At 41.5% G+C, this 19,328-nt stretch overlaps 1 protein-coding gene across 1 annotated transcript in view; it reads left to right on the forward strand.

Moving 5' to 3' along the window:
• The window catches only part of LOC127628837 (arginine-glutamic acid dipeptide repeats protein-like), a 231,245-nt gene that overhangs the window by 163,206 nt on the left and 48,711 nt on the right, over positions 1 to 19,328 (forward strand). Inside the window, 2 exon segments of the mRNA XM_052105758.1 lie at positions 1,242 to 1,338; positions 9,306 to 9,410. Of these exon segments, the coding sequence (XP_051961718.1) occupies positions 1,242 to 1,338; positions 9,306 to 9,410 (202 nt within the window).

A 19,328-nucleotide genomic window follows, 5' to 3' on the forward strand; every position in this document is an offset into this window, starting at 1 on the left:
TTTAGGACTTAGAATTCGTTTTTAATGGAAAAACTACAGATCTGCTGTGATTTTAGTCACTTATTGGACCAAAAAAAAAGATAAAAAATTGAAAGTGTGGAAAATCTTGAAATGTGACGTTTTTCCAAGTAATTATTCAAGACAGGTGAACTGTCAGCCATAAAAGAAAGTACGAAGAAACAAATAAAACAATAATGAAAAGAATAATGTAAACAGTGCTTGAAGTTTTATAGGGATCTAACAATAGTGTCAAGTATTCAGTTAAACATTCAAGTTAATTGAATACTTGAAAATAAATCATAAAAACATCAAATGCAAAATAAAACTTAAATCTATTGTAGTCTTAACCACATGATTTTTTTGATACAATACATTTAACTAAATCGATGCTGATTAAGATTATGGCCACATTAATCTGGAAATCACAAAAAATCTATTTTGATTTCAAAATGCTTAGTCCAAACTGCCATTTTCAAACATTTTTGTGGAAGTTGCCCATCCACACCGAAGCGTTAAAAAAAGCTTAAATCCCCTTACTGAGCATGCGGTGGAATGAAACATTAGAAGCATGCTCTTGTCCTTGTGTTCCACCGCCAGACAGCAAATCGGAGTAAACTTCCCATCACTTTTGAAGGAATGCAATGGGAAGGTTGGACCATTTATCTTTAACAATGCTATTAAATTGGATAGCAGGCACAACAAACTTGCTTCAGCATGAGCCACCATCTTGATTGTTTTGGGTTGAATAGATTGCATGTCTGCGTCACATGAAAACAAATAAGTCATTGTTTTTGAAAATCTCTGTTTCCCAAGTTTACACTACAATGGAAATAGGGCGCTTGATAATGTATACACTTAGGAGAGCTGGTCAAAAACACTGTCTCAGTGTGGACAGAAGGCCAAAACATTAATGTGGACACAGTTTTAAGTTTGACTGAGTAGCAGGCCTGTTTACATACACATGTTTGTTTGTCTTTTTAGAGACTAATAGTGGTAATTGAGACATTGATCATTTGATACATATAACATTGTTCTTTTGAATAAAAGTGGTAACAGTTACTGTATATAGTTTGCTGGTGTCATTTCATGCTGACTTATCACATTGCATTTATTAGTTTTTCACTGGACAATGGACAACAAATGCTTTATTTCAAGAGCTGTTGTCCTGCATTTATTGTGTGTGCATGTTTTTATTAGTCTGGATGCCTCTCACACCCTGTCTCTGCTTTCTGTCTGTCTAGACTCTGGTCGGGAGCTGGTTATTACTGATCCCGTGGTTAAGACCAGAGAGCTTTTCATCTCAGACTATGTGGACACCTATCATGCTGCTGCCCTCAGGTAAAACACACAATATGATCGAACTTCAGTCAAGAATTTATGAATTAACCTACTTCAGTAAGTGTTTTACATACTTAATAACGGAGGCCCCCTATGCTTTATATTAATTATGAAAATCTACAGACAGGTAGATATGGGATATAACCGACTGATATCTTTTAAAGTTGTAAAAAGACATTTTGATCCTCAGTTCAATACACGAGTGGCTGCCTCAACATGGGGTGTAAATCGGATGTTTCATTGCAATACGATCTTGGCTTGCAATACCATTTTGATTCGATTCAAGGCCCTGTGATCGATATTCTGATATTATGTGCCTATTTTACACAATTAAATTTGTTTTGCCCTCAAATGCAACCAAAATATAATTAATATTTTGAGCTCTCTGAAAAGTGTGATATTGGGACATCCACACAAAATAAGGCATTAAAGATGTTGAAAAACAATTATACAGATAATAATATAAAAAATAATGTTACACACAAGTGATCATCATGTGGCGGCTGTGGCTCAGTTGGTAGAGCGGGTTGGCCACTAATCGCAGGATTGGTGGTTTGAATACCGGCCCACACGACTCCACATGCCGGAGTGTCATTGGGCAAGACACTGAACCCCAAGTTGCTCCCAATGGCAGGCTAGCGCCTTGCACGGCAGTTCTGTGTATGAATGTGTGTGTGAATGGGTGAATGTGTCACAGTGTAAAAAGGCGCTATATAAGTGCAGACCATTTACCATTACCATTTGCGCATGAAAAGCATATTTAGCGCTCCAAGTGGAATTAATGTAATAAGGTTGCCTCACTGCCTGACGGAAATGCATACGGATGTGGCTGACATGAGAGTACTAAAAAAAGGTAGCCTTAATCTTAATAAAATGTCTATATCGATATTTACGCATTGTATCAATAACATTGGATCGTTGGTTATTGGAGCGATGAATCGTTACACCCCTACTTCAACACAGCCTACCATTTCACAGCAATTCTGCATGCAATGCAATACTGAAAGAAATTATGATTTTTGTGATGAGGCTCAGGAAAAAGAGGACAGGCATGCTTACTCTCGAAACCAGATCTCTCCTCTGTCTGTCTTTAACCATGTGATGCATTTTTTTCCCCTCTCTCTTCCTCCCCCCTTTCTTTCCCTCCCTCTTAACTGAAACCATCTGGTAATGGTGCACTAAGCCACAGTCCTGAACCACTGATTTCAGTTCAAATTAGCTGCAACTTCTGCTGCGTAGAGAGCCCTTTGATTTGACTTATTATAGGGCTTTAGATAAACACAGTGAATTCCGTTAGCATTTTGTAATGCGTGCACCAAACCTTGAATTCCTTTCATCTTATGAGGAAGGTATTGCACCACCATGGAACATGCAAAAAATGCTGATGTCTATTATTTTGATTGGCCCTGACGTTGAAAATGTAAAGTGCAGAAGAGGGAGGGATTGTGAATGGAATGTCAAGATTTGTTTGCTCGCTCTACATTTATGTTGGAAAATGCATAGGCTTGAGTTGTGCCATGGCCCCTCTTGTGAATGCCACCTTTTGTTTGGCATGAAAGGAAGGGGCGTCAAAATCTGGGGGAGCTTAACAGGAATACACTGATCTTGTAACTAAATAAATGGAACAAACCTGACATCAATGTCCCAGATGTGTCTGTTAGATGCTTGTAGGGATGTAAAGGTTTCACAATATACCTTGTTTTTAAAAAGGACGTTGAAATCTTGTCATTGACGGTATTGCATAAATATAAAGAGATTTTATTTAGAACTTTTTTAAAATCCAAATCAGTCTAATTAAGACAGAATCAGCCTTTCTCGTGTTACATTCGACTGTCACTCGGTGACATGCATTTGTCGTGAGCGCTGCACATCACAAGCACTTCAGAAGTGCATCATACAGATATGTCCGAGCCTAAACCTTTATTTCTGCCACCAAAGTGGTTGCAGTCCACTGTTATTTTGGGTATGTTAAAGACCCACGATGCACCACCAATGTTGATTGTTACTCAGTCTGTAAAGTTTTCACAAAAAAGTGTCGACCATCCCACGGAATTTGCGGAGATCAATGTAAGTGGAAATACATTAAACAGATAATAAATTATAGCCCCTGTTTCATAACACCAGATTCAATGTAATTTTACATGATTTGTAATTACTAGTTATGTTTATGTTTTGTCACCTCACAAATGCAGCAAACGGATTTAAAACACTCATTCAACATTACAATGTGCCAACTGTTTGATCATTCAGTGCAGTGCACTATGGAGGCCAACAATGTGTTTGATACGTCTAATAATGTTTTATTTGTAAAAAATACTGTAGTACTAAATAGGGTTTACAATGTGCTTGGCTTTTGGTGTGCAGGTGACAGTTGACAGTGAAACTGTGGTAGAAAATACACATTATTGGGCAAAATGCCAATAAATAAACTGCAATTGAATAATGTATTTTCAGCAGGTATTGTTTAGAATTTAACTAAATGGTAACACTTTAAAAAAAGGTTCCAGTTATTAACATTAGTTAACAACATTAGTAAACATGAACTAACATTATTAATCTTAGTTAATGTTACTTTCAACATTTACTAACACATATTTAAAATCAAAGGTAGTATTTGTTAACATTAGTTAATGCACTATGAACTAACAATGAACAACTTTTTTTTTTTTTTTATATATTATCTATCAGTAACAAATATATTGTTAATTCTTTGTTCGTGATACCGAATTAATTTATAATGTTAACAAATGGAACCTTATTGTAAAGTGTTACCAACTAAATCATAAATGCAAAAAATTAGTGAATGCATACAAATGCATATTAGGGCAATAATAATTCCATTTTATAAATCATAAAACATCAATAACCAAATGTTTTTTTTAGTTATAATCATCTGACTACTGTACATATTGCAAAAGCGTAGAGTGTTCTCTTCAGAGGTTATTCAGTATAAGCTAGCTTACGCTTACGGGAAAGATTAATCTTTTCTGAGATATTGAAGCCAAAAAATTATCCTTAATTTTGTATCATTTGTCAACGCAGTGCAGCAACTGCAGACCTTGAGCGGGCTAGCTAGCGAGCTCATTGGTTGCTCTGCGGCAACTGCTGCAGCCTATAGATGAACTTGCGTGAACTCGCGCCCAATGAGAGGCGCCAGCGCTCACTGTCCCAAAGCCCGCCAGAATGGGCGTGGCTAGGGTGCATATAAGCGCAGTTCAGTAGGCTGGAACCCTGATTTTCATCTCTTCAGCGAAGCTCTTCACATCTCTGAAACTGCAAGAAGCCGCGTCACCGTTCGAGGGGCATCAAGCAAGCTTGGACAGCGCCGAAGAAGCCGGCCGCCGCCACCTTCAGCCATCCTGCGAGCTACGCCATCCGGCGACGTATCCTTTTAAAGCAAACTAGTTCCTCAGTGAACTTCACAAAAGAGCACGAGCGTCTTTTAAAGATGCCTCGCACCTGCGGTTCATGCCGCACCCCTCTCAGCACCGGAGACCGCCACATCATCTGGCGCTCTCTGCCTGGGACTGGGGCATGCAGAGCTCGCCGCTGACGGGCGGATGCAACCTCTGCGAGGAGCTTCCGATGTCAACCCTGCGGGCTCGACTCGAGCGCTCAGGACCGAAGCCGCCACGCCTTCTGTTTCGCCGCCGAAGAAGCGCCGCTCCCAAAGGCTGCCGGAACCGGATTTAGAAGCGACTGTCTCGCCGAGCCTCTCCCTCGAGCATCGCGTTCACCCTCCCCGCCCGGACGCCGCAGTTCCCGCCAAGACTGCTGCCACCTCGAGAGCGAGGCGGAGGACAAGGGCTGCTGTTCCATCATGGCTTCGGACAGCGAGGAGTGGTCACAAGCCTCCTCATCGGCCCAGGAATCCAGCAGGACCCGCGCCGGAGTCGAAGGGGAACTGATACGCCTCCTCACACAGGCCGTCGACCGCCTCGGGCTCAAGTGTTCACCGCCCCCTGAGCAGGCTCCTAACAGACTCGACGGCTGCTTTCTTCAAAGCCGTCACGCGCCGCCCGGGCCGCTCCCTTCCTGCCGGAACTCCCTTCCGGCTGTTACAGATCTAAGGAGCACGACGGACCTCGCCCTTCACGCCACCAAAGCTGCAGCTCAAGCCCTAGGGAAGTGCATGGCCTCGCTGACTGTAACCGAGAGACACCTGTGGCTAAAGCTAGCCGACATGGGAGAAGCTGAGTGCTCCACGTTCCTCAACGCGCCGCTGTCTCCGTCCGGTCTCTTCGGTTCCGCGGTAAGTGGCATTGTTGACCGTTTTTCGGAAGTCCAGAAAGCCACCCAAGCCATGAATCTCTCCCTGCCTCGCCGCGCTAGCTCCTCTGCAGGCCGCCCACGTAACCAGCCTCCTGCACGAGCATCTTCACAGCGCCCAGCTCAACAAAGCCACACTTCCCAGCGTCGACAGGGCGGCCGCCCCAGATCGCGCTCAGACAGCCGCCGCAGACCGCCGCCCCCCCCGCGGGCCTTGGCCTAAGATTTCGCTGAAACCTGAACAACCGAAGTCCTCCTAGCTTTGTTGAAAAAAACGACGGCTCAGTCCGCGCGGCCGGACCACCGTCAAAGCTTCGCCCCCTGTCAGTCCCCTTCTCTCAGGCTACTACAGTGGTGAATTCAGCAGCCAACAAGCCGGTGTTACTACCCGCTTGCCTGCACTCAAACGCCGTTTTCACGGCGATACAAAAAGATCTTGTAAAGAGCAAACATGTCTTATGTGTGGAAAATGTGCCCACAATCCAGTGTTCACCCCTACACACAAGCATTACACTTCCCGTGTCCCTATCAGAGAGCAAACATGTCTTATGTGTAGAAACGTGCCCACAATCCAGTGTTCACCCCTACACACAAGCATTACACTTCCCGTGTTCCTATCAGAGCACACTCACATAAAGCGGGCACAGCCCGCTCGAGTGTTAGTCAATAAACGCGCCCACGAGCCCGTGCGCACGTCCCCTCTCTGCCCGCTCTGTCACACGGCCAGCAAACACCTCTCTATGTGTAAGCCCCGTGCCCGTGACTATGCTCGCGCATCACTTAACAGATGTGACTCTTTCCCCATTCATCTCAATCGGGAAGTCGCTCACAGAACAGCATGTCCCTGCTGTCTGCGAGCAGTCATGCATAAGCACAATAAGCGCCACACATTCTGTTCAGCCCGCTGTGTACGGCAATCAGGGCGACTCGGCCATTCACCCTCTAGCGTTACGCTTCAAAGCGTGGGAAGCTATCCCAGGGATATGCAAATGGGTGTTAAGCACAATAAAACAGGGCTATTTGCTACAGTTTGATCGCCGCCTCCCCGCTTCAGGGCGTGCTCGAAACTACTGTGAACACGGAAGCAGCCTGCATGCTTCGTTCAGAAATAGCAAACCTTCTGTGCAGAAGGGCCATAGAGAGAGTGCCGCCTTCACTGAGCTGAGTCGGGTTTTACAGCCGTTATTTTCTTGTCCCCAAGAAAGACGGCGGCCTCAGACCAATATTAGATCTCAGGGTTTTGAACAAGGTGCTTGCAAAAAGACCGTTCAAAATGCTTACAATCAGGAAACTCCTCGCGCATGTGCGCCAGGGGACTGGTTTATTTCTCTCGATCTGAAAGATGCCTGTTTTCAGATTCAGATAAATCCCGTCACAGGCCATTCTTGAGATTCAGCCTCGACGGTCAGGTTTATCAATACACCGTCCTTCCGTTCGGCCTGTCCTTAGCACCCCATACTTTCACGAAGTGCATGGATGCGGCGCTCGCACCCCTGCGGAGTCAGGGCTTGCGAATTCTGAACTATTTGGACGATTGGCTGATTTTGGCACAGTCACATACGGAGCTTCTGTCTCACAGGACAGTTCTCCTCAGTCATCTGAACAGTCTGGGTCTTGCAGTCAATTGGACCAAGAGTTCACTACAGCCCAGTCAGGCAATTTCCTTCCTTGGAATAGAACTAGACTCTGTGGCAATGACGGCTCGCTTATCTACACGGCGCGCCACAGCCGCAGCAGTACTTCAGCTGGGGTTACTGTGCATGCGCCCGCTTCAGCATTGGCTAAACACCCACGCGTCTCGCCGGATGTGGGCCACAGGCCGCCAGCCGATCAGAGTGACTCAGACCTGTATATCAGCTCTGCAGCCTTGGACGGTGGCCGAATGGTATCAGCGGGGAGTAACGATGGGAGCTGTATCTCGCCGAAAAGTCATCTCGACAGACACGTCCAACACGGGTTGGGGCGCGGTCTGCGAGGGCTCGCCGGTTTTCGGCCTATGGTCAGTTCAGGAAAAGCTCCTTCACATAAATTGTCTGGAAATGATAGCGGTCGAGTACGCCGCTGCGTCTTCCTCCCGGTCATTCAGGGTCACCACGTCCTGGTCCGTTCGGACAACAGATCTGTGGTATCCTATCTAAACCGTCAGGGCGGTGTCAGATCCAGGAACCTCTTCCATCTGACAAAACGCATACTAAGTTGGTCCCAGGGCCACCTGCGCTCGCTGAGGGCGACGCGACGTGCCAGGCCACCTGAACGACGGCCCAGACAGACTGTCCAGAGACAATGTTCCCCAGGGGAATGGTCCCTGCACGCTCAAACAGTCCAGAAATTATGGCAAATATTCGGCAGAGCAGAGATAGACCTCTTCGCGTCAGAAGAGAACTCTCACTGCCCAGTATTTTTCTTGAAAAGCGAGGACGCGCTGGCCAGGACTGGCCCAACCGCCCGCTTTACGCCTTCCCTCCCGTTTCGCTATTGCCACAGGTAATGCAGAGGATCAGGGAAACGCGTCACTCGGTGCTCCTCATAGCCCCGCGCTGGGAGAATCAGACATGGTTCCCGGAGCTTACGCAGCTGTCACTGACAGCCCCGTGGCCCGTCCCAGTGAGAGCAGATCTCCTCTCAAGCTCGCGGCACGATCTGGCATCCCCACCCAGAGCGCTGGGCGCTGCACCGGCACCGCCGCTCTGTTTTTCCCTTCCCACTATGTGCTTATGTATCACACACACACACTGACCCGCACTCTTGCCGACCAAATATTATTTCCCCACTCACAAGGGCTCCACCGGGTCCCCCCACCCCCCTGGGGCTCATGCAGTGGATGCTTGGCGCGCACGCCGTTGACAGTGGGTTCCCGTAGCGTAAGCTAGCTTACGCAATACGAGAGAACCTCTCGTAAGAGAACGTCTCGGTTACCTACGTAACCTCGGTTCTCTCTAGATGAGGGAACGAGTATTAGCGTAGCTGGCCGTGCTTCAGCGCCACGACCGATTTTCGCTTCATTCAATGAAAACCAGGGTTCCAGCCTACTGAACTGCGCTTATATGCACCCTAGCCACGCCCATTCTGGCGGGCTTTGGGACAGTGATGCTGGCGCCTCTCATTGGAGCGAAGTTCACGCAAGTTCGTCTATAGGCTGCAGCAGTTGCCGCAGAGCAACCAATGAGCTCGCTAGCTAGCCCGCTCAAGGTCTGCAGTTGCTGCACTGCGTTGACAAATGATACAAAATTAAGGAGAATTTTTTGGCTTCAATATCTCAGAAAAGATGAATCTTTCCCGTAGCGTAAGCTAGCTTACGCAATACTCGTTCCCTCATCTAGAGAGAACCGAGGTTACGTAGGTAACCGAGACGTTTTACCTGTTTGATTATTTTATTTTTTTTAATCTTGTCAGATTAAGAGAGTGTCCTGATGTTCAAGATCAAAAGTTAAATGATTCAAATGGAAAAAAATCAAAATTAAAGTTCAAGAATTTGTTATAACTAAAATATTTCTCTGTGTTTCAGACATATTTCATAACCAAATATTAAACTGCTAATAATATTATCAGTGCAACTCGATACCATAATACCCTGGAAAGTTTTGTGACTTTTATTATCATACCATGAAAATGTCATACCATTACACCCCTACTTGAAAGTAAATTTGAAAATGTATTTGCACCTTGAAATGAGATTTGTTTGCTCAATTTCTTTGCAGGGGGAAATGCAACATTTTACACTTCTCTGACATATTTGCTGCCAGGGAGTTCAAAGCACGAATCGACTCTTTCTTCTACATCTTAGGATATAACCCAGAAACGAGGTAAGCCTTTGCTAACTTCAATAATCTTATTTCCTCAGGCATGTACTGTCTTAAAATATTTGCATGGTGCAATATTTTACAAACATAGATGTTATGATATCCATATCAGTGAATTCTAGTTTTTTTTGTTTTTCTAAATTGTCCAGTCGGGCATAAGGACGTTTTTAAAACTAATTCAATCAGTGCTATAATAATAATAATCGTTTTGTAGTCTGCACTTTGACAAAAAGCTTGTGGAGTTTAAATTTCTATCTCCAGATAAATATCTTTGGTATGCTTTTGATTTTTAATTTCCATTCTGAATAGAATCTAAATTTGTTTTGTTTTTTTTAAATGAGAAAACTGAAATTTTATGGTGCATTCATGTCACGTCGGAATTTCCGTAATGACGAGATTCCGAGTTGTAAAAAGAATTCAAATATCCGAAGAACTTATAATTTTGCAATTCTAAAGCTCCGCCTTGACAGTCATGACGTCATGTAAATATGGCTGCAGCCTCAACAGTTGAAGTTCGTGAACACTAAGGCTACAACTAACGCTTATTATTTTTCAATCGATTATTTTTTGCAATTAGTCAATCTAACGATTTTTTATTTATTAATTTTTTTTAAAATCTAATGATCATTTTCTCATTAGTCGATTAAATCTTTGGTTAACTTACTAATAAATAATAACCGTAACTTCTGCCATTAATCTTTCAACGTTTTAGTCAAAGATACACAAAATAAAATCAGTGGCATATTTTAATATGAATCCTATGAATTAACTTTTACCTAATGATACTATTCATCACAAAAGATAAGATTTATGCTGTGTAGGCCCAATTAGGAAAGATGTTGTTTACTATATTCTGCCATTAGTTACCGTGAATAGTGTTGAGTATGATTTACTTCAATGGCTAGTGCTAATTGTGATCTGAAATGCAATTGTATTTATTTACAAAATGTTGCTTATACCGACTTGGAGCGTAACGTTTATGTAAATCTACATTGTTTAGATTCATATGTATGTATGCACATAAACAATCAGCTTACAACTTGCAAATGCGCTAACAATCCGACAAAACTCACTCTAATAGTCCAAATACTTGTGCTGCTGTCTCGTCGTTTTGAGGTTGGAGAGCTGCAGGATGTTTTGTATGTTGGCATTCTTTTGAGATGCTCGTGCATAGCATTTGTGCTGCTGTGGTCAGCCATTTCACTTTTACAAAGCATGCAGAGGACCATTTTATCAGGTCTCTGTTTAAAAAATTCCCCACACTTTTGACAATCTGGTTCAAGCTTTTTGGGATGGTCTCATTTCCGCATGCCCTGGAGCCGCCGTCATTGGGGATGAATGTAAACAGTGCAAACAGTCCACGCAAATTGTGCGACATTCCGGCCCTATTGAACGCGTATTTCTGTTTGATATGCATTTATTATGCTTTTGTTAGCTGGAGCATTTTCTTTGTTTTTAATAGTTTTGCAACAACATGTAGAGGTGAATTAATATACTGTAGTGATAAACATTTATTTAACAACAACTAAGTCTTTTTGCCATTGTGAATGTTGTCATAGAAACTAATAAAAGCTCAGAGTAGTGCCTTAGAGTTGCAATCTTGTACAGTAATTTCAACATATAACGTATAATCAGCATTAGTTCACTGAGCGGGCATGAAATTTACATTTACATTTATGCATTTGGCAGATGCTTTTATCCAAAGCGACTTACAGTGCAATTATTACAGGGACAATCCCCCCGGAACAACCTGGAGTTAAGTGCCTTGCTCAAGGACACAATGGTGGTGGCCGTGGGGTTAGAACCTGTGACCTTCTGATTAACAGCCCTGTGCTTTAGCCACTATGCCATCACCACTCCAAAAATGAAATGGACTTGGTAGTATATTGCAATACTTCTAGTCAAGTTTAAAATTCTAGTAACACACAGTAAAATCACGTTTGGCTAAAATTGAGACTGCAAGGCGAGACAGCAATTAGCTATTATGCCACCCGCAGCTGGAAGCAGCTTCCAGATGTCAGATGTGCTTCAACAGTAGCCACATTGTAATTGTATGTTGCACTGTATAATTTATATGTAAAGCACTTTTTTAAATGTGCTATATTAATAAACTTGCCTCTCCTAAAATGCATTAATTTAAAGATTGAATAACAACAACAAAACAATTGTGCAAATAATTTCTAAAGCCAACAGACACACCCAAAGCAGATCTATAATATAACAGGGTATCCGCGGGGTCTTGAAAAGTATTAAAAGGTGATTAAATCAATTTTGGGAAAATTAAGACCCTTAAAAAGTATTAAAAAGTCTTATCATGACTTTATAAAGTCTTAAATTTTGAAAGTGTTTTTTCTGAATTAGCTGTCCAACAGTTTGAGTCCCAAAAACATCGTAAAAGTGTGTGAATTTAGTCATTTTTATAAAAAAAAAACGAACAGGTACATAAAAAACTAGGCTATTGTGGGTGTGTTCGTAAATTGCCTCTGAGAGCACCAGAGTGGGCAGGCGGGCGGAAGTTCAAAAGCACAATGTATGCTCTGGCGTTCCCAGTGCGTATTACAACGCACCGAAATGTTTTAAGAGAAGGTTGGTGAACTCATGAACAGAATGGGGAAGTGCAAATTTGCAGCGTCCTGGATGGAAATGCCGGGCTTCAAAGATTGGCTGCAGCCAGTCGAGGAGAATGTCAGGGAGGCATATTGTACATTATGCAAGAAAAAAATAAGTATTGTGTCAATGGGCATTAACTCGTTAAAGTCCCACATGTGTTGTGCTAGCCACAAAGCCGCTGCTAGCCGCCGAGAGCGGCAGCTCTCCATCGCTAGCTTCTGTGGTAATCGCGTTGCACCACCACAACCTAGTGCCAACATCGTTACACCACCGGCAGTCGCACCTGAAGCTACAGCTACGACCCGGGCTGTCTCTGCTTCCTCATCTTCTGCAGCCGACATCAGAGTGGCTCTGGGCGGCACAGCAACACTGCGTGCTGAGGTGTTGTGGTGTCTCCACACAGCGGAGAAAAACCATTCAATGAACTCAAACGGCAGAGGGGAAATCTGGGACATTAATGGCACAACTGATCATGAAGTCCAACATCCTCAGAAGACGTAGTAAAGAAAAACGGAACGAATTGGTCCAAACTGAGAAGCTGCTAGGAACAAAATCAGAAGAACTGAGGCACATGTCAGCATGATTGTTGTTGAGGGTGGAGCAAAGTTTTGTTTTGTTTTTTAATAAACTTTGCGTTGATTTACTATCCCAGCCTATTTGATTTTTTTTTGTATCAGAGTGGTCTATAGTCTTTATCACAAACTAAAACTGTTAAGTTAAAAGTATCACTGATGTAAATGGTTACAGCTTGAAGTGGCGGTGAGGTATTAAAAAATATTGAGAAGTTCTTGAAAAAGTCTTGAAAAGGTATTAAAATTAACTTCAAGATTCCTGCATATACCCTGTATAAAACATTTATATAATTCAAACTGACAGAGATTGGCTTCTCCAGGTGTGCCTGGAAAAGGAACAAATTGTTTTTATTTATTTTTTTATTTCTTGACCTAGTTCAACATGATCTTCCCATTTTAGTTCCAAACTCAAATATGGGAATAGGGCCATGGAAAAATGGCTCTTTTTTTCACTCTTGAGCTGAGTTGCAGTCATTGCGCATGTGCTACGTACTGCAGATCGCAAAAGCTTGTCGTCTGTCACGTAACATGTAAAATGTCCTTAAGCATCTGGACATTCAGTTCCTGATTGAGTAAACACTGTTAATACTTTCACATGCAAAGACTAGCCATTTCTCCCTCATGTAAGCCAAAGTTTCATACTGTGTGCAAGAAGCACAGATGTGGCATTAACAGCAGACTCACGTTGAGCTTTGACTGACAGCATACAGACCTGTGGTTTTATTCCATAAATAATGTTCTCTGGATTCCCACATTGAGTTTTACCTGTTTTAATGGCCATAAACTATCAAATTCCACTGTAATACTACTACTTGTAGTAATAATAATAATAACAATAAATCGGTAATAATTGTATTATATTTAAGCAATTATGCAGCACATTATCTGTGAGGTTCTGTATAAAAGCAATTAATTTGATCCAAATAAAACGATATGGTTGAAAATGAATGGTTCTATTTTAATATGATTAAAGTATTAATGAATTCATTTATTTAGACACCATTTTGATAATAAATTGAACTAAAAAAAAAACAGGTGTCGGTGAGTACTGAACAGGATGTTACAGTACTCGTACTCATTTTTTTAAATGGTATCGGGACAGCCATAATATTTTATATTAATTAATAATAATGAATTATTAATATAATATAATTAATGGACTAATATAATAATGAATTAAAATAAATTCATTAAGATGATTCAATATCTGAGTAATGTCAGTGCCAGACCCCTGATGTGATATCTCTGTTAAATATCCATGCAAAATGGGCATGAATAGGGAGAACCCCCATTCCTTTGTGTAGTAGATTCAAAGCCAGATTGCTTGTGTCAGGGGGAAAAACAGGACTACAGTAGGACCTATTACCCTAGTCATGTGATGTTACAATAATGAGGTGCGTTAGGGACCCACGGAGAAGAGGAGGAGGTAAGATGGTGGTAAGATGCTGTGTCTGAGACACAGACAGGAATGGCTTAGTGTTGCTGGTTGAGAGTCCCCTTCACGGGTCCCCCGCTCAATCACAGTCTATCGCCCTCTCGACTCCCTTCTCCTGCTTATTTGGTATGCAGCAGCATGTGTGTGTGCGCGCGCGCAGGGGAGATGGGCTGTGATTCCTCTGCGTGTGTGTCTGTGCGAGTAAGGTCGCGGCACATGCTCAGTGTTGTCTATCGGTACGGGAAAGATCAGGTCACGGCACAAGCTCAGTGTAAAAGCTGTCCGATTGAAAGCGTGCACCTCCATTTTGAGTACTTACACAAAAAGGTGCGAAAGGAGACTTTTTTTCCTCCACACTGTCAAAATAAAACCGCAGCTGTGGCTCCGACATGGACGACCTGTTCAGTCCGCGCAGGTACGTTTGCATCCGCGCACTTCATAGTTACTGACTCGTCTCGCGCTGCAATGTGATGTGCGTGTTTATCTTTATGAAAGAGCTGTCTGTGCTGATATTGCTGTTGGATGTGTGTATCTGTTGCTGTCACTAGTATTAGCCGTTTGTGCTAATGCAGGTTAGCGCTCTCAGATTCATGCTTTACACAGAAGAAATTAAACGGCGGTTTGCATTCCGGCGCAATTTAAACTTCAATCCATGTTGAAGATAGTTAAATGTTTAAGAGAGCATGTCAGGACATTGTAATACGCTATATTCTTTTTACTGTCGTTATGACATGGCACTGGGAGAAGTGGGTTGCTTTGTCCAGGCTTTCAGATATTCAGTGCAAAGCCTTTGTTGTTTTGTCGGTTTTATTAGATGTGTAAATAAATTTGGGACGTTAGTTGTACAGTGTTATGACCGTCTCATTGCCGCTCTGTGATTGGAGGATACTGATAGAGGGGGCGTGGCCATGCTTGATTGCTGCACGCGTGGTCGTGTCAAAATATGCAGGATGGTTGCGCTTGTGTTGACAGCACATCATGTTCTTTAGATATTTATAAAATTAAGCAAAATACATGTAACATCAGACTTGATTTGCAATTTATTAACCAAACTTTAGAAAACTTTTTATTGTATCCATGTTCAAAATATTGTCAATCTTGATTTTTTTTTTTTTTTAAACAAGCAGACATGCAAATCCAGTCTTATTTGTTTTGTTTGATTAGATTTGTTATGCTTATGATACTACAAAAGGTTTGCATTTAAGATTTTTATTTATTTGAAAATTTAGTAAGCATGCAGCTAACACATCAGAACACCTGTTTCATTTTACACATTGTAATGCACATCTCATAACACAGGATCATGCTGTTTTTCATTTGCCTAGCCAGTGCAATTTTATGACCTTTTGATTCGAAGGATGTCACGCCAGCAACCTTGGTTTCATGATGAATGTTCACACATGTTGCTGGTTTAATGTTTTTAGTTTTTTTTTTTTTTGAGCCAGACTCATACTGTGATAAATGGTGGTGCTTTTGTTTGTCACTGCAAATTAATTCCTAACTTCATCATCCAGCCAAAGATTATATATGGTAGTCGAATGTCCATCCAAAAAGTGAAAAAATAATGAACAGAACTGTGTTTGTTACATGATGTATACAAGATCATCCTTGAAAGGTCAGATTTATTATTGGAAACTTCTGCCAACTTTTTGAAATAGAAGTTTTTCAGTGATAGATGACACATTGGGTGTGTAAAAGTTATTATTCTGTATTTAAAGGATATATGTGTCATCATTTTTATTTAAAAAATGCTTTTTTAATAATAATGTAATGAGGAATATTCTGGAATTTTAATTCAACGTGTGTCCGTTTCTTTGTGTGTAATATTAAGAGACCACAGCAAAATTATTTTAGTTTCTCTGTATTTACTATTTAACAGTATGTGTTAAGAATTTAAGGTATGAGTATAATGACATTTTTTATTTTATTCTATACAGTACTGACAGCATTTCTCTCAAATTCCAAATAAAAATAGTGGCATTTAGAGCAGAAAATGACAACTGGTCAAAATTACATAAAAAAAGATGGTGTTTTCAGACCTTGAATAATGCCAAGAAAACAAGTTCATATAAAATTTTAAATAACACGATACTAATTCTTTAACTTGGGAAGAGTTCAGAAATCAATATTTGGTGGAATAACACTGATTTTCAGTCACAGCTTTCATGCATCTTGGCATGCTCTCTAGGCTGGCCATGACAGGGTCTTGATCCGGTGGTCCTCCATCCACACCTTGATTGACCTGGCTGTGTGGCATGGAGCATTGTCCTGCTGGAAAAACCAATCCTCAGAGTTGGGGAACATTGTCAGAGTAGAAGGAAGCAAGTTTTCATCCAGGATAATCTTGTACGTGGCTTGATTCATACATCCTTCACAACGACGAATCTGGCCGATTCCAGCCTTGCTGAAGCACCCCCAGATCGTCACAGATCCGCCAAATTTCACTCTGGGTGCGAGACACTGTGGCTTGAAGGCCTCCGTGTAACCATTAGATTACCAGGTGGAGGATCGATGAATCAAGCCACTTACAAGGTTATCTGGAAGAAAACTTGCTTCCTTCTGCTCTGACAATGTTCCCCAACTCTGAGGATTGTTTTTTCCAGCAGGACAATTCTCCATAAAATACAGCCAGGTCAATCAATGTGTGGAAAGAGGAACATCAGATCAAGACTCTGTCATGGCCAGCCCAATCTTCAGACCTGAACCCCTCTGGAATGTGATCAAGAGGAAGATGGATGACCACAAGCCATCAAACAAAGCCGAGCTGCTTGAATCTTTTTGCCAGGAGTGGCATAAAGTCACCCAACAGCAATGTGAAAGACGGGTAGAGTGCATGACAAGACGCATGAAAGCTGTGATAGAAAATCAGGGTTTTTCCACCAAATATTGATTTCTAAACATTAAAACATTAGTATTCTGCTGTTTAAAAATGCTCTAAATGTCAATATTTTTATTTGGAATTTGGGAGAAATGTTGTCCGTACTTTATAGAATAAAACAAAAGTGTTCATTTTACTCAAACACATACCTATAAATAGTAAATTCAGTGAAATTGATAATTTTGCAGTGATCTACATTTTTTCCAGAGAGATGCATGTGTGTGTGTGTGTGTGTGTGTGTGCGCGCATCGATCAGCCACAACATTAAAACCATCTGCCTAATAATGTGTTTTTTTGTTTTTGACACCATTCGGAGTAAATTCTAGAGACTGTTGTGTGTGAAAATCCCATGAGATCAGGATGGATGGATGTATTGATAGATAGTACTGTGCAAATGTTTTAGGCCCTTGTGAAAAATGTTGCATAGTGAGGATGTCTTTGCTAAAATAATGGCATAAATTGTGTTTATTTATCAATAAATGTCATACTAAGTCCAGTGAACAAAAAAAAAGCTAAATCAATATTTGGTTTGGTAAACTTTGTCTTCAAAACAGCACCAATTATCCTAGGCACTTGGACATAGTTTTTGTTGTTGTTGGCAGATAGGATGTTTCAAGATTCTTGGAGAACTTGTCACAGTTATTCTATCTGTTTAGGATTTCTCAATCGCTTCTGTCTCCATGTAATCCCAGACTGACTCCATGATGTTGAGATCCAGGCTCTGTGGGGGCCATACCATCTGTTGTAGGGCTTTTTTCTTCCATTTCAATCTTTTTGCAAAGGGAATGTTGTATATGTATCTAAAGTTGATATTTCCAACTGATACACTAAGCAGAATATATATAAAACATTTTAAGGCTAATTTTTTGGAATATATATATATGTATATATATATATGTGTGTGTGTGTGTGTGTGTGTGTGTGTGTGTGTGTGTGTGTGTGTGTAATGATTTGCATCTAATTATATAATTTGTGAAGGGAATTTGTATTCATAATTTTCCTCCTGGCCAAATTGTTCACATATTTTCTTGACGCATGTCAGAGAGATTGCTCTTTTTAACACATGCCGTATTCATTTTGACTCTGGCGTTGCAGCACTCAGATCACTCTCTACAGCACTTGTGTGCTTTGCTGCTTAATTCAGACCCTCAAAAAATGCAGAGCCTGCAGAATGTCTAGGAGTCCAGCCGAGAGATTTCTCTTCTCCTCCATCACGTCATCTCACGGTAGATTCAGTTTCAGACAAGAGCGCAATATTGCTTGCATGGCAGTTTATTTCATGTGGATTTGTCTTTTATTATAAAAGTCCCAAGAATTAAAATTAGCTTGACCTTTATATCTTTGAACGCCTCATGCTTTGGCTAATGTTGAAATAGGCTTTTAATGTAAGCCTGTCTACTTTATTCGTCTGCCTGCCATATTTGTTTCATTGTGGAATTTCCTGCATTGACAGAGCTTGTGTTTTTTTTGGTCAGAATTTAGTGGATCGTGCTGGAGGGGAAAATGGTTGTTTATGAAATGTACCCAGAAGAAGGGGATGTGATTTGAGGCCCTAACCTCTCACTTTGCAGCCAGGTTTGGGCAGCCAGCCCAGCAGTGGAGTGAGACTGGCTCTGGATGCAAATCATAGTGACAGTTTCTGGGCCCTGCTCTGTGCCTAGCTATATGAAAATCGGCACTGTTGCCTTGGCAACCGAGCAGGGAAGGCTTTTCAAAAGGAACATCTTGTCATTTTCTTTAATCCACTGCAGCTGGAGATTGAAACACTATTATTAAAATGTAGTTGCCATGGTTACTGGGGGTTTGTAACAGCAGCCATTTCAGGGCTCCTCTCCCCTGGTTATCATCTGGCCTTTTGGGGGCTTTTGTAGTGTACTGCCAGAGAAACAATGAGAAACATCAACTTTCCAGTTTTCCACCTTTTGTGCTTTTGTTGGATCTATTGGATTAAATCCACAGCATTTCCTCTTTGGTGCTTTTTTTAATTTCTTATTCTGCATTAATGTGAACATTTCATTCTGTTAGTAGAGCTGTGTAATGTCCCAAAAGCACTGTTTGAGCTTTCTAAATGTTTTTTAGAATCATAGAACCTCTAAATAAAGCTGTTAAACCATTTCTCGTAGCCTGAAGGTAGGGCTGGGCGATATGGCCAAAATTGTTATCACGATAATCTTTTTCTTATTGTTTGATATCAATATTCTTCACAATATACATTTACACATTGCACTGTCTTTTTTTTATTTCAAAGTTGATGGAAGAAAAGAAGAAAAAATACATTCTAAACAGTCAAAAAGTTCCCGCGGTCTGCGGGATCTTTTACCAATTTTACCGTCTTTTACCGTTTATCAATTGAAAATGAATGTTAAAAGATCATCTGTTTTTTCTGAAGCATATTGACAGCAGTCCTGTATTTGTTGGAATATTTT

The sequence above is a fragment of the Xyrauchen texanus genome, chromosome 35, assembly GCF_025860055.1.
Source record: "Xyrauchen texanus isolate HMW12.3.18 chromosome 35, RBS_HiC_50CHRs, whole genome shotgun sequence".
Lineage (NCBI taxonomy): Eukaryota > Metazoa > Chordata > Actinopteri > Cypriniformes > Catostomidae > Xyrauchen > Xyrauchen texanus.